This window comes from Harmonia axyridis, chromosome 1 (genome assembly GCF_914767665.1).
Source record: "Harmonia axyridis chromosome 1, icHarAxyr1.1, whole genome shotgun sequence".
In the NCBI taxonomy this organism is placed as follows: Eukaryota; Metazoa; Arthropoda; class Insecta; order Coleoptera; family Coccinellidae; genus Harmonia; species Harmonia axyridis.
The window spans coordinates 9,528,740-9,544,159 of record NC_059501.1 but is presented as its reverse complement, the minus strand read 5'-3'; the positions used below and the strand labels follow the sequence as shown (position 1 = coordinate 9,544,159).

At 36.4% G+C, this 15,420-nt stretch overlaps 1 protein-coding gene across 12 annotated transcripts in view; it reads right to left on the bottom strand.

The window, feature by feature from the left end:
* LOC123688953 (disks large 1 tumor suppressor protein) overlaps positions 1-15,420 on the bottom strand; it is a 742,726-nt gene that overhangs the window by 154,430 nt on the left and 572,876 nt on the right. For all 12 annotated transcript variants that reach the window (XM_045627719.1, XM_045627722.1, XM_045627715.1 and 9 more), the window contains one exon: positions 15,237-15,278. In XM_045627719.1, the coding sequence (XP_045483675.1) occupies positions 15,237-15,278 (42 nt within the window). The remainder of the gene's footprint in view (positions 1-15,236; positions 15,279-15,420) is intronic.

The following is a 15,420-nucleotide window of genomic DNA, read 5'->3' as shown; positions in this document are numbered from 1 at the left end:
CAAAGACGATTTGATTATCGTTATCGAAATTGAACCAGTAAAGAGTATTCCGATAAGAGGTTTCAATTTGAATAGTTCGCTATCTGGACAGAAGTCACTTTGGGGCTCTTATCTTGACATTTGACAAGTAAAAACTACGCCATCACTGAAAATTGAACGATACACGGTTCAACAACGCATTGTTAAAATTCAAAACAAAAATCGTAAGAATTTTGCCAAACTAAAGCTTTTTTGGGTCTTCGAGAAGCTCCTTCCCGCCAATAGTGAAACTGGTGGAAACATTTGATCTCTTAGGACAATTTAGTTATGTGAAGAATCGAAACCATGTGAGTCGCCCAAGAATAACTGAGAATATTGCTGCTGCAGCCCGTAGTGTTGACAAAACCTAGGTGTTTCGATTCCTCGTCGACAAGAACAATTGCAATTTCGTTAAAGTAAAGTTCCATGGTCGTGTTATTTTCGAAGAGATAATAACAACTGGCCACCGAGATCTTGTTATTTAACACCTTTAGACTTTTTTCTTTCTTGAAAATGGAATTCGTGAAATTGTCGTTCACAAATGAGCGAATTGGTCATGAAAAATGTTATGAAAAGGATATGGTGTTGCAACCGTACCCGTGGTGGCCATTAAGTTGTCATCGTTTTCCATCGTTAATGGCACACCTTCCTCTTCACAATGAAATAAGCATTCATCGATATATATTAAAAGATATCTATCGTTTTTCTTTAATATCAAAATGAAGCTTCTTATTGGAAAATTTGAGATCCTGGGTACTTCATATTAAGGCATAACCAACGCGTTACTTTATCATGAAATAGTAATTTACGTAACAAGTCCGGAAAATAGGGTTTTTTTGGACGAATAGACAAAATTCCAGGACGAGCGTAAGCGAGTCCTGGAAGTCTGTGAGTCCAAAAAAACCATTTTCGGTCGTGTTGCGTACAATATTTTTTCGGCAACCATGTAAAATAACACTATCGCTGCTGCTTTCCATATTTTATTGCGATTGCGATAAAAAAACATGCAAATTTTTGACAACTACTTTCATACGAACTGTCAGTCGTTATCTCGGTTGCTATGGATTCTATGATTCTTTTCCGGCCTAGTCCGGGAAGTACGTACTTTCCGGACTAGGCCGGGAAATGCTACTTTCTCAGAGAAAAAGCGTCCGGGAAGTGAGCACTTCCCGGACGGTTGCCGAAAAAGGTAATTTATGTATGGAAAAATCTACGAATTGTAAAAGTTAAAATAGTTGAAACAATGTGCAGACACACATACAGACAGGAAACCAATCTTTTTCATGATGGTCTGACATTAGTGACTAAACATTGTGTTTTCATCCCAATTCTGACCACAACACTTCCTCTAGTTTCGGTTGACTTTGAAGCAATATCACACGTAACGTACGTTTTCCTCGGACAGTTTCAGTCGACCGCCGCGTTACGACCATTTTATCTAACCAATCGCAATTTTAGCCATCTCGTAGATGGGCGGAACTACGCGATTACTAGAATTGCGATTGGTTAGATAAAGTCGTCGAAACGCAGCGGTCGACGGGAGCTGTCCGAGGAAAACATATCTTAACGCATATACGTTAGCTCGGTCGTACGATTCGACAATCGAATCGCATGCTAGCGCCAAAACATCACAACGCAACACATCACGGTCGAATTCCCGAGGACGGTCCTCGAATTATTGCATAATGTAAACGCTGCAGCTCCCTTGCCAAGAAACGGACGCAGGACACCGTCATAAATCTCAGAGAATGCAACGGTCGACAACGAGGTGTCGGCCGTTTATTGTCGCGGACTATCAGCCTGCGCCAGGTGAATCCGATCGATGATTTACCGGGTGCAAGTTCAAAAAAAAAAAAAAACCGGCGTGCATAATTAAACGGTGATTTAGAATCGCGATTGGATTTCTGGGGTATCGGAACGGTGGGGTTATTTTTGGACGGAGCGGTTGAAATCGAACTTGTTTGGAGGTTATCCAGATTACGTCCGATGCTATGGTTTGTCTTGTGATCGAACACAGACTGCAGATGCGTCAGCTGGTTTGTCTGTAATTTGAGTGGTACTGAAAATGTTAGAAGATTATATGGGAAGTTGAAAATACTGTTTTCATTCAATGAAAAAAAAAACTGTAGTAGTTTATAAATATTTCAGTATTTTTTGATATGCGATATGTCCTCCTTCCGCTTTTAATACTGCTTCAACTCGTGTTTGGCATAGAATCGATAAGTTCTGCAATTTTTTTCGATTTTTTCATCCCGAAACAACACACGAATGACACTCTCAATCATCTCACTTATTGTTTTCCAACAAAAAGTTTCATTTTGAATAGCCCACTTTTTGGGCAGCTGTTACTTTTGAAGCTGTCATTTTCTGACATTCGACAAGTAGAAAAAACTACGCCATTACTCAAAACGGAACAATACAAGCTTCAACATCCATTGTTAAGAAACGCTACAAGCAGATACAACACAAAGAAAAAATTGAGCTGTTCAGACAAGTAAGTGATGTGTGGAATCGAAACCGTGTGCGTTGCTCAAAAGCAACTGAGGATATTGCTGCTGTAGCCGGTAGTGTTGACGAAAACCCAGGTTTGTCGATTCCTTTTCGATCTTGAGGAATTAGGCATTTCACGAACGAAAATACTCCGTATTTTGCATAAAGACTCAAGTCTCAAGGCAAGTTCAATCAACACAAAAACTCAAGCCAGTCGATCACCATCAATCTTCGCTGATTGGGTCCTCGATATGCGTCGAAATCTTTCTTAGTGTTGAGGCTTGTTTTTACCTCAGAATAAGCAGAATTGTCGAATTTTGGGGCCCGAAAAATCTAAGAATGATTGTTGAAAAGCCCCTTCACTGTTCACTGTTTGGTGCGGTTTTTGGGCTGGTGGTGTTTGAACCTTACTTATTAGAGAATGAAGCTTGTGCAAATGGAACGGTAAATGGATTGCGCTACCGAGCTATCATTATTTATTTTTAATAGCTTAAATTGAAAGATGGCATTTATTTTCAACAACTCAAGGCTACTTGTCACACAAGAAATGAAACAAACTCAATTTTTCACGAAACGTTTGCTGGCCTTGTAATTTTTTAAATTGGTGACCATAATTCGCCACCGAGATCTTGTGATCTATCTTTTTTCTTTGGGGCCACGTAGAAAATTTCTTGAGAAGGATTTATCGCTGCAACCGTAGCTGTGGCGTCCATTTGTCTGATATCGTTTTCCATACCTCTCTTGAAATAAACATCAATTGATTTCTCTCAGAATAAACTGTTTTTTTTTGCAATATCAAAATAAAACCTCTTATTGGAAGAACCTTCAGAATTACATTTTTTCAACATCCCTTAACAGTTTACATTTCGGAAATTTTCCACTGTATTTTCATATTGTTTCTATTAAATTTGGTACAAAAATCGGTTGCTATATCTTGTTGATGAATTCAGCTTGAGAATTGTCAAAGACAAAAAATTGTTGGATCAAAGTCAAAAACCAGCGACAAAAAAAAAGACGAAAAATAATGAAATTCGAAACCTGTAATGGTACTGAGTACAATAGTTTTTTCAAGCAATGTCATATACCTCATCCCGACAAACTGATACAACTGGTACCACTGATCGTTAAGCTTTAAAGCCCTCTCCTATTTCACTGAATTCAATTCAAAACGACATTAAATAAATATTCTCCTAAAATTTTTTGATAACTCATCGTGTGGAACGAACAATTGTTATTCGCTGTAGCGGATAATTTATTGTTATTTATAATTAGATTTGACTTTATTCATTGTGAACAGAACACCGCATCAAAAATATCATTCAACCATTATTCCCTGGTATCAGTTTCATGTCTGTTCATTTTTCAGAATTGAATTTCTTTGAAACATATCCTTTGCTATTGCTTTATAGCATACGAAATTCATGGATCGGATTGTCTGACTGAGAACTAAGAATATTAATGTGGCGCAGTTTTTTGTGCCAATTCGATACGGACAGTTTTATATTGTATAGTTCTTGGATTAGTTTTATCGCTTCGTATTCGATTTTCTTGGGAATATTACAGTTTGTGTGAATATACTATTATCGAACCGAACTTCTTCGTTCTAGAGCTTTTCTCGGAAACTACACAAACCATACCGAGAGCTATACAGGGTGATTCACCGCGTAGGCCTATTAGACGTTTTTGGAAAATTAATCACAATTTTGTGTTGAAAATTTGTGAATTGGGGTTTGAGTCAATAATCTTTCTCCCTAAAACAATACAACAACCGTCTATACTGCTACTACTTTCTTTATTTAAAAGGGCATACCCAGTTAATTATTGCCTCGTTAGATGAATTATTGATGACAATTTCAGCAATATGCCATACCTTGGGTGTAAACTCAACAGTTCATGAGTTTATGAGTTCATGAGATTCTTATGAAAAAAATGGCAGAAAAAGTTTCTTTTCGAAAAAATCATTTTTAGTTTCGATTCTGCCAATGAGTAGGATTATAGGACTGTTTGCGGTTCGGACTAAAAATGTACAGGGTGTTTATGAGAAGATCATGAACTTAGACAACTCAAATTCTTCAATCAAGATTTTCAAATTAGAACCTTTATTTTATATTTTTTCAGTCAATTCTATCTATAAAATTGGGGGGCGGCGGTTTACTTGATCAAACCCTATACCTTAAATAAATACTTGAGATTTATCGAGGAACAACTTGAACTAAGGAAAAACCGCAATTTCTAACTGAGTAGAGTAGTCTCGAAAAACCTAAAAATATCAATTCATGAAAATTTCAGGGAGTTCAATTTTTATGGCCGTTTCTCAAGGTTTTTAACTGAAAATAAAGTACCACAATATTCATTGAACGAGGAAATGACGTTTTTATCGATGAATGAGAATTTAATGTAACTTTCATGCTAGTTTGCAATTAACAATGTCGTAATTCCCGAAAGTTTCTTTGTTAAATAACGAATCATAAGCCTATTGTTCCAAATGGATTTCGTTTAGTGATTCAGATAACTGAATGAGTACCACAAGAATAAATTTGCATTTCCTTCAATCAACATAAAACACTACTGATTGCTGGAAATAGTACTTGTATTGTTTCATTTGTAGTAAATGTGCGATTTTTGGAAGCAAGGCAGAACATCAACCATGGTCTATTTTCGGAATGAAATATGAGATTTTTTCCGCAAACAATATGCAAATGATATATACCAAACATGGATAAAATATTAGCAAACTTATCAGGCTTCGATCTTATTCTGAGAAGCAGATTGAAGATCAAACAATCAAAAATATGAAGAAGGCCAAAATGTAAACAATATTAAAGCGAAAATTTTGACGTTGGCGTAGCAGAAATGAGGAAGTGAGAAATCTGAAACAATCCTGTTGCCAAACTATTTCAATTATGCATGAAATTCTATAGAATTGGAGAATTAATAAATCAGACAGAGAATTTGATTTCTGCTGTGGTACTTGAAATAATGGTAGTTAATTATTGTTAATAAAGTTGCAAAAGTGAACTAATATTATTTTCCTTCTTATTTGGTACATTAATTTTGAATGTACCCTCATTGGAATTCCTTGCAATAAAACTACCATGATATTGAAATATTCGAATTGAGAATCGATTGAGCATTCACAAAATTCGGAAAAATTTAGCAGAAAAGTTTGTTATAGAAATTGTCTCTCTACCATTATTTAATTTCGTAAGCCAGTTGAATTTGCAGATGGCTTTTTTTGGAGGAAAAACAGTTATTCCATGATAACTTCCCATACCTGTTTTATAGTTTTTCCGATAATATATTTGTAAAGCCCGTTAAAAATTGATGAATTATGGATTGCATTTAAACTTTGTGCAATGAATAAGTCACAAAATCTAGTGACAAGCTTAGATCAAACACAATCGATATCCAACGTTCGTACAGGTTGTGCCTAAATTGGAGATACAAAGGAAAATTAGAGATTCCTTGGATAATTTTAAGAAAAAAGTCCTATCAAAATGGGGTCGGAAACGCTTTGTTTTCGAGAACATGATTCCAGTTTATCGAATATTTATTAATCTTCGCTACAGATTGGGTAAATCAGTACCAAAACATATAATTAATTTATTGGTCACAGCACAGCTCATTATCTTAATATTTACAAAAATTACAAAAATGTTCCTGAGAATTACTATAGAATTGTTTGAAATTTTTGTATCGAAATCGGTAGCAGATACGATAAACTACAGGAAATCAAAAAATGTAGTTTTGGACCAAAGTTTCTCTTTACATTTTTCTAAACTACTAGTGATCCACACAAAGAAAATTATGGGGGAAATAAGCGGGCACTATTCGAAATAAAACACCTTATAGATATGCATTCAAAATTAGCAAACCACATGATGCAAACTTTGAACTGGAATATCAATGCCAAATTTGGGTTGAATAATTGTGTAGGGAAGGTGCTTTAAGACAAAAAAACATCAAATTTCAACATCCTGCATCTCTAAAACAAAGCGTTTGCGGGCCCATGTTTATGGAACTTTATTTTCTTGAAATGATCCGAGGAATCTGTTCTTTCCCAAGCCAAAAACTCACAGCGCACGAAGACCAAGACGATCTCCTATTATCCTGCCTAACGCCCATCTGTCCGAAAGCCGAAAAAACTCACTAAACCAACACAAAAACGTAGGCGATTCGCGAAACAGCGAAAACGTGGCTATCGGCCGATACGAAAGCGTATTATTTTATCAGCGCGAAGAGCAAACAGTCCGCACGCCGCGGCGTTCGTATGGGGCCCCCGGGGCCCTTGAGTTCACACACGCGAGGCGGCAAAACCGTCGGCCACCGGCAATTCGGCGGAAACTGTCCAGAAATCCGTCTGGGCGTCGCTGGCCTTCGTTCGGCGGGCCCGTTACGAAGTTTATAACTGTTCCGCGACATGTGCACGGTTATGGAACGCGTACACGCTTTGCCGCGTTATTTTGATTTAAGTTGGTAGCTTTAAATACAGTGCGGACCAAGTCCGAGGTCCTATTAGACGTTTCTGGAGGACTGGGCCTGTTTGAAATCGGGAAATGGGGGTTATGATATTCTCTACTAAGCTTATATATTTTTGCGACCTATGTACTTCCTGTTATAATAGCAAAACTGTGTATTATTCTTTGACAATTGTTATGTACTTTTTGTGCAGTGGTAGGGATTCACGTCTTGGCTTGATATTCAAGCTACTTGGCTTGAGCTCGACTTGAAATCAACTCAAATTCAAAGCCAAGTAGCTTGAGCTTGACTGGAAATCAACTCAAGTTCAAGTCAAGTAGTAGTTTTTCAATGTCAAGTTAAGTATTTATTTATTAAGTACTACATTGAAAAACTACTACTTGACTTGAACTTGAGTAGATTTCCAGTCAAGCTCGAGCTACTTTGCTCAAGCCAAGTAGCCAGAATATCAAGCCAAGCCGTAAATCCCTATGTAGAGGTTAAGTTAGGTTAACATGGCCACACGGCAGTGCTCACACCTAGCTTGGTAGACTAATCAAATTCGGCTTTTGAGAAGTCGTTTCTATGGAAACGTAAGAATTCAACAGATACTGTCAACGGAGGCCATTTTGAATCGAATTAGGTACATTACTTGAATTATTTAAATTTGTGCAGTTGTAGGAATATTACAGCGTGTAACATGTGGAGAAAGTCCTTTTCTCACTCTTGTGTTTCCTTTCACACTCGTGAGAAAAGTTGGACTTTACCCACCTGTTGAACAGCAAATATTGCTTTCACAATATTGAAAAAAAAAACATTTCCAATTCTTTTGGAGAGTCATGAAAAATAGTTAATTGTGCAACAAGTGGGGAAAGTCCAACTTCTCTCACGATAGTGGTCATTGATCTATCAAGTGAGGCAAAGTGCCGTGAGGAATAATATTTCTCATAATATTAGCAATGAATAGTTTTGAAAATCAGCAAGCTATAAAAAATATGCTTCATTCAATAGTAGTTGTAGGAAAAAAAATAAGCGTGTGCTCATTTATGCTTTCATTGAGCATCGAATTTCGGACACCCTGTATGTAGAGTAATTGTTTTAACTTATTTCGAAAAGTATTTATACACTTGAATTTCATTCTTTCCATTTTCGACAACCCTTTCTATCAATTCTACGGTTTCATAATCTTCTTTTAATGATTGTGACTCTACGACTGATGTCGGCTTTATATAAAATTCTCCTGAAGAGGCCACAGCGTTGGAGAAATAATAATAATATTTGTGGATCATTTTTTGTTTATTCAATTTTCAGTAAAATATTTGAAACACCCTTCTATTTGGAAAATGTGAAGAGGGTTCCCATTCAGGATATCAAGAATAAGTCTAATCAAGAAAATATCTACTACTTATATTAACTGATTTTTTGAATAACAGTTGAAATTAAAAAAACAGATATTGTCATTTTCTGTATATAATATAACTGGGCTTTCAGCTTATTACAGAATACGAGTAATATCATAATCCCAATTTTCATATTTGGAATAGAACAATTTTCCAGAAACGTCCGAAGGGATTCGAACTTGGGACACCCTGTAGAATCGAGTGAAAAGGAATCTATCCACAGATAAACAAGCATAAACTGTCGAATAACTGGTTGTATACTTGGCATTTCCGGAGAATGACAAATGAGTGTGATCAAAGGCTTCACAGTTAAACTCATAACACATTTCAGATCCATTGAAATTTTTCGAGTTCAGATGCGGACATATATATTTGTTTTAATTTTCAAATTAAGAACCGTAGTAAACAGTGGGTTATTGATGGGTTTTAGGTCAAAATTAAGCAAATATTTTCTTTCAAATGTTTCAAGGCCTTCCATTATGCCTCAAAACTTTTTATTTCAATACTTCCGCAAGTTTAACGAATATTCGTATACAGCATGCCCAGTTTTCAAAACATTATCTGCCAATGCCAGTTAATCACTGTGAGTTTTCTTTATGTGACCCATGTGTTTCTTCAATCTTGTTAGATTATTATTACGCGACGGTTGTCCAACATACACTTTATTGCAATCTCAACAGCTAATTTAGAACATTTCTGATGCATGTCTGTACGACCAATGTCGCCTAATATTCCTAAAAGTTAATGACATAAAATCAGCGCGTGTCCTATAAACAGTTATGTGGCCTCCAAAGGCACCATAGCTTCTGACTTCCCGTCAGTACTCTCCTCATTTTGGTTTATTATTTACAACTTGTTATTAAAATTTACCTGAGGGGAATTCATCTCTGAAGAATCGATTAAAAATTTCGCCAATAAAAAACGGAACACGCAAAAAATAGACGATTCCTCCAGCCAGTCGATGCAGAAAGCGGGAACGACAGGGCATTACGAAAAAATGAGGATCGGATTGGGCAGGAGGCGAATTTCGCAATTACTGCTGTACAAAGTTCGGAAAGCTTATAAAATATTTGGCATCCGTTGAACTTTTGATGAGGAGGGACGCGATGGGAGTCAATTTAGAATTTCATGGGGTTTCGGTGGCCCTGGAATGAATAAAACAGGCAGGGCGGCAGTCTGGATGGAATGCATACAAATCTCTTTGTGGCGCGGTTCGCAAAGATACCTACTGCGTAAAAACCGAGAAATGAAGGAATCAGATATTTATCAATAAAAAGGGATGAGAGCGACTCCACATTGGGACCATTTTAATATTATGGCAATGTTTGAAGAGGGTCGAATACAATTTTTTCGCTCGTAACATCATGTATGTTATTTTTTTATTATACTAATACACAATTTTTTTTTCTGAAGAGTTAATTTTATAGGTTATGAATTTCTGAATATTTCCCTGGGATCATTCGATATCAGGTTCGGATCCCTGCGAATCAATCAAGCAACCAATGTATAAATTTGGTGAATTTTTTTATAGAATTGTTTCATTTTGATCAAGAGGCAATCTTCACACTTTTTATTTTTCGATTCAAGAGACATGCTTTGTCAAACAGACATTGTTCAATTTCGCCTGATGTCTCATAAAATTGTTTGAGATGGTTTGAATTCGACACTATTCTATCTATTGAAGTTATTTGGTGATAAAAGATACGTCAATCATCCAATGTATAAATTAGCAGTTTTTTTTATGAAATTGTTTCATTTTAATCAATCTCCATACTTTGCGGATCTTGAAGTCACATTCAACAAAAGTGAACCACATGGTTAGCAACATCTGTAACGAGGATAATTGAGCAATTGTGAATTTTCATATCGTCAACAAACAACTCGGGGCTGATTGTCTGTTCCATTGTTTTGAATCAGGGTCTCTCAAATTCATAGCTATTTGACTATAAAGACACGAACCTATTTCAAAACACCTAAATATAAATAGAAGAAATGAAGAATTTCATAAAAAAAAATTAAACGATAGATAAAGATGTGAAAGTGACGTTTTGGAGACCTCGAGAGACTAAAAGAAGCAAAGGCAGACCGAGAAAAAGATGGATATACGACATATTAGCTGTAGCCGGTAAGCAATGGATGAGAACAGCAAAAGACAGAGAAGCATGGAAAAAACTGGAAGAGGCCTATAGGTATCCGACAATGGATGAAAGAGGGCTGAAGAAGAAGAAGATATAGATAAGATTATTTTCATTCTTACCGACGTGTTATTATGAGCTAGGTTGTTTTTTATGACAATAGCAGTCAACTCCAAGAGTTTTTTGCTCAATATCAATCTTAATTTAGACTCAGCATTCAGTCGATATCTGTATTTAGTCTGGTCAATGGTAAAACACGGAAAGCACGTCAGTGCTTTCACCATTTCTTTTCCAGGATCTTTTGAGCGCTCGTTCATTCATGCACCAATTGCGTTTGTCTTTTTTTATGTTTTGGTCCGCACATTTTCTTGGGATTTCTGTTTGGAATTGTACTCCTAGCAGAATTAGACGCACTTTGTGAACTAAATGATGAAGACGAAATTGTTCAACTCTGTGAACTTAATGAAGATATTTGAGTATCTGGACATTTTTCGGGTATTGATCCCGTTCATAACCACTGATCCATCTTCAAAAAGATTATTTGATCAGAGTCGTTCGAAAACCTCCGACGGTGAAATTTTTTTTTTCGTTTGGACTGTTAACAATTAGCGCATACTTGCGCGATGTTAGCAAACTCGGGGGAGACACCAGGAGATAACCGCATGACAGATGAGTGCAGGGCTGCCAATCGGCAGCCCCTATTTAGTCGATCGAGTAAATACGGAACTTTGCAGGAATGAGGGTAGGGGTAAGTTAGGCAATTATTGAGAAATATTCACCAAAGTGCGAAAATTGCTAGTTCTGATTTTGAGAAGAATCTAGTATAGGTTAGTAATCGACCAACTCATGTTTCTTGAAGTGGACTGTATTTTTATAGTAGTATTAAACTCGAGTCGAGAGAAATAGATATTACAATAATAGAAGGGTAGATAGAAGACACTTGGGAGCGTACCTAAGCGAATAGGCTCAGCCACATCGATGTAATCAGTTATATCTAAAATAGTGATGGAAAAGTTATTGACGAGTCATAGAGCCCCAATTCTTCTTTCTTTAATCTTAAAGTTCTATCAACTCCTCTTCGTTCCTATTTGCTTGGCTCGACCCTGGACGCACTATCTGCTTATGATTTGGTGGTTTTTATTCTAACTTGCTTAGCGTCATCGAGGCATCTATGACATTCCAAACGTGTAAAGCCTCATTTATCTCTTTGATCAAGAGATCCCAGTCGTTTGTGCGCCGTCAATTTTGTCACGTACCTCTTACTGCCTCACACCAAGAGAAACCCGTATCCCAGACTGAATGTCCCTGTTTCTGAGTAATCATCATCGAGTAGCGTAAATCGAATATAAACTGAAAACACTCTGTATGAGGGTCAAACCCGTTCCCCATCCGAACTCAATTGAAAGCCAAGCCAACTGTTATTGTAACATATATCGGGCAAACACAACTTCCTGAACTCGGCAAATTAATTTCGCTCCCCACATCTCTACAAACACTAACAACCGAATCAACACCAATCTCTTGATATTCCAAATTCCAATTCGACATCACCAAACTTGCGGACCTGGCACTTCGAGCGCTTTTGCTCTCGTATGTTATGAGCGTTTGTGTACGTACGAGACGTATTGAAATACAAGAACGTCGTCGACACGACATTGACATTTAATATGTCACAATCCAATATTTGACAGCTGAATTTCGTACGGAAAGGTTTGGAATTAGACGTCGAGATCATTTGGCCAGGGAAACTCGAACTGAATAACAAGAGCAGTGGAATATCCCTTGTCGGTGTTCCGTCGTGTCAACAGAATCCCTAAATTCGTTATGGACCCAGAAGATATTCCGAGGCATCAGCATCAGGTGTTGGTTCACAGGATGAAGGGTGGAGTGACAGTGACTCGCTAGAAGAATCATTTTTTTTGTGGTCAGAGGCGAAATGGGAAAAATGATATAGCTGGCGTTATAGAGTTCTGTGCGTTATAATGTTCTGTTCAGAAATTGCGGAGAATAGGTAATGGAAAAAGGAGTATTTTCCTATCCAGGTGTAACAAAATGATGGATTTTCTATTGTGTCAAATTGATATACAATTGAAAAAGGGGAAGAACATAATTAACAGGAACAACTTATCTTTCTTGTAGGTACTTCATAGTGATTAATATTATGTCTCGTCCTAACATGACATTTTGGTTATTGAGTCTCAGACAAAATCAGTTTGTGTGTAATTTAATCAGTTGATAACTTGAAAAAATGGCCTCTGTATTTTGCATTCGTTAAGTTTTGGTAGGGAAAGAAGTCTGAAATTTGTAGCGTCACTAAAATTTCAATAATTGCAAAAAAAAGTAAAATATCGAATAAAAATGATGAGGGCCTGAAATGAAGACTAGAGTTTTGAGTTATCGTTCTCTTTCATACAATCTTGGAGACAACATAATAGTATAAAGGTATAAGTGATCCACAAGGGAACAATTGGCACATAAATGAAGGAGCGCTCAAAAATTCCAGTCCTTATTTAAGTGCCTTCTGAAGAAGCTACTCGTGTAATTTATAGAATTGAAAAATGGAAACATGTTGAGAGGAAACTGTTATTCAATTCATTTTCATATTTGAAATATGAAAATAAAGATGTGTTTTCGATATTAGATACAAGAAATGTAACATCAAAATCAATACGTATTTTAGAGGTTCTAGACCCAAAAAAGTTGTTGAAATGAAATCAATGTATTAACTGATATTTCTAAATATAAGTCTTTTACGCTCTCAGTGTAGAATAAATGGTGAAAACTCACGTACGAAAATTGATCGACTAAAAATAGAACGAACGCAGGACCACCCAGTTCGAGAAAGATAACAGTTAACAGATGACTTCTTGTATGTCGACAAGAAGGGTGGTAACATGAAAAGGGCGGGCGTTATGAGTGAAACCTTGCAATGTTCCGGACACAAAACAAGGTTTGACATTTGGTAATTATTCATACTTCTTTCAACCTGTCATACGGCTTAGTTATAATGAGAATACATTCGAGCATTATTTTCTGCGAGTATTATACAATAATACTATACAGGAATTGAGAGCTTTCTAGTCGTGAACCAAAAATAAAAATACAAAAATTATTTGCCAATGGGTGTGGCCCTATGCTTCCTTGTTTTGGTCTCCTAAAAGCAATCCTCTATTGTACCTTATTTTCTCTGTTCAATTTACAGGGTTGTGGCCATTGAACTCAAGCGACTAATTTGGAGTAAGCCAATTCATTCTATGATTTTATTATTTTAGCAAATTGTTAACGAACTTGAATTGATTTGATTTATTACCGGTAATACCCAATATTCTCTGTACCCAAACAAATCATTGAGAATTCACAATCTAGAAATGATGATGAGGAAAAATTATTGCCGTTCTCGATAATTAATTATTTTTTTCGGCAACCGTCCGGGAAGTGCTCACTTCCCGGACGCTTTTTCTCTGAGAAAGTAGAATTTCCCGGCCTAGTCCGGAAAGTACGTACTTCCCGGACTAGGCCGGAAAAGAATCATAGAATCCATAGCAACCGAGATAACGGCTGACAGTTCATATGAAATTAGTTGTCAAAATATTGCATGTTTTTTATCGCAATCGCAATAAAATATGCAAAGCAGCAGCGATAGTGTTATTTTACATGGTTGTACGCAACACGCCCGAAAATGGTTTTTTTGGACTCACAGACTTCCAGGACGAGCGTAAGCGAGTCCTGGAATTTTGTCTATTCGTCCAAAAAACCCTATTTTCCGGACTTGTTACGTAAATTACTATTTCCGATTGCCAGCAATTTTTAATTTTGCAGACACATATCAATCAGCAAAGTAATAATTTTACTGCCTAGACAGCAGAGTAAGGACTTTACTGCCTATAGGCAGAATTCCCAATGGGAATAAAATATTTCATGATACGTCAAACTTCAATTATTATTGACATATACATTTCTATGCAACTAACCATTCCAAAAATTGGAATGTCTATCAAATTTTGTTTTAATTTATTACTACAGAAAAAATAAAAAAATTGTGGTAATTGTAATAATTTGCAAATACATTATCCTATATCATTATAAACAATCAGAGAAAAAATTGAATGTTCAACACGGCAGCAAAATACATTGATTGCTTTAGCTGTTCATAGCCTCACTAAGCTCGGCTATGAACTATCAGCCGCGGAATCCAATCTTCTACTTTCTAGTAAAACATAGAACTATTTCTTTCTGGAAGAGAAAAAAGTGAACAGTTTTCGATAATTTTTTTGGTTGGTTCTGATATTTTCTCAGATGGAATTGTATTTCTAGACCTAGACAAACAAGTAAAAAACACACAATTTTGTTATAACGTTGATATTCGCCTATGACACTGAAAAGGATATAAATATGTTTGAAAATGTTACAGTTAAATACCTTATATCTGAAGAAGCTACTGTGTTGATGAAATATGCATAAAGTTTGTGAAAGTATAATCGTATTTTTGTTTATTTAATTCCGTTTGAAATCTAATCTCCTGCACATATGTAAAAGATGAAGTAAGGCAAAACATACACAGATTATGTTCAATCTGCAAGGAGTGCTGGATAAAACTAATTCGAATAAATCATTCAAACATGAACAAGGCTTTCTCATCTCCAAATGAGATTCAAGAATCGCGAACGTTTGCCTCACCAGCGCGCGCTAAGGGATTTCAATGAATTCATAGATAGAACATCTCGTTTATACTTACTGGTTTGTTGTTATCTCCGGAACCCAGAAGAGGAGAATGCGCCTGAAACAAAACAAGAATACAATGAGAATGGAGCTCTTCGAAATTAAATCCAAGGGGGGATAAATTCAAACCGGAAATGTTTAGTATCCGAAATCTAACGATACTATACCGCGAGGAACATCAATTTTGGCAGCATACTTTC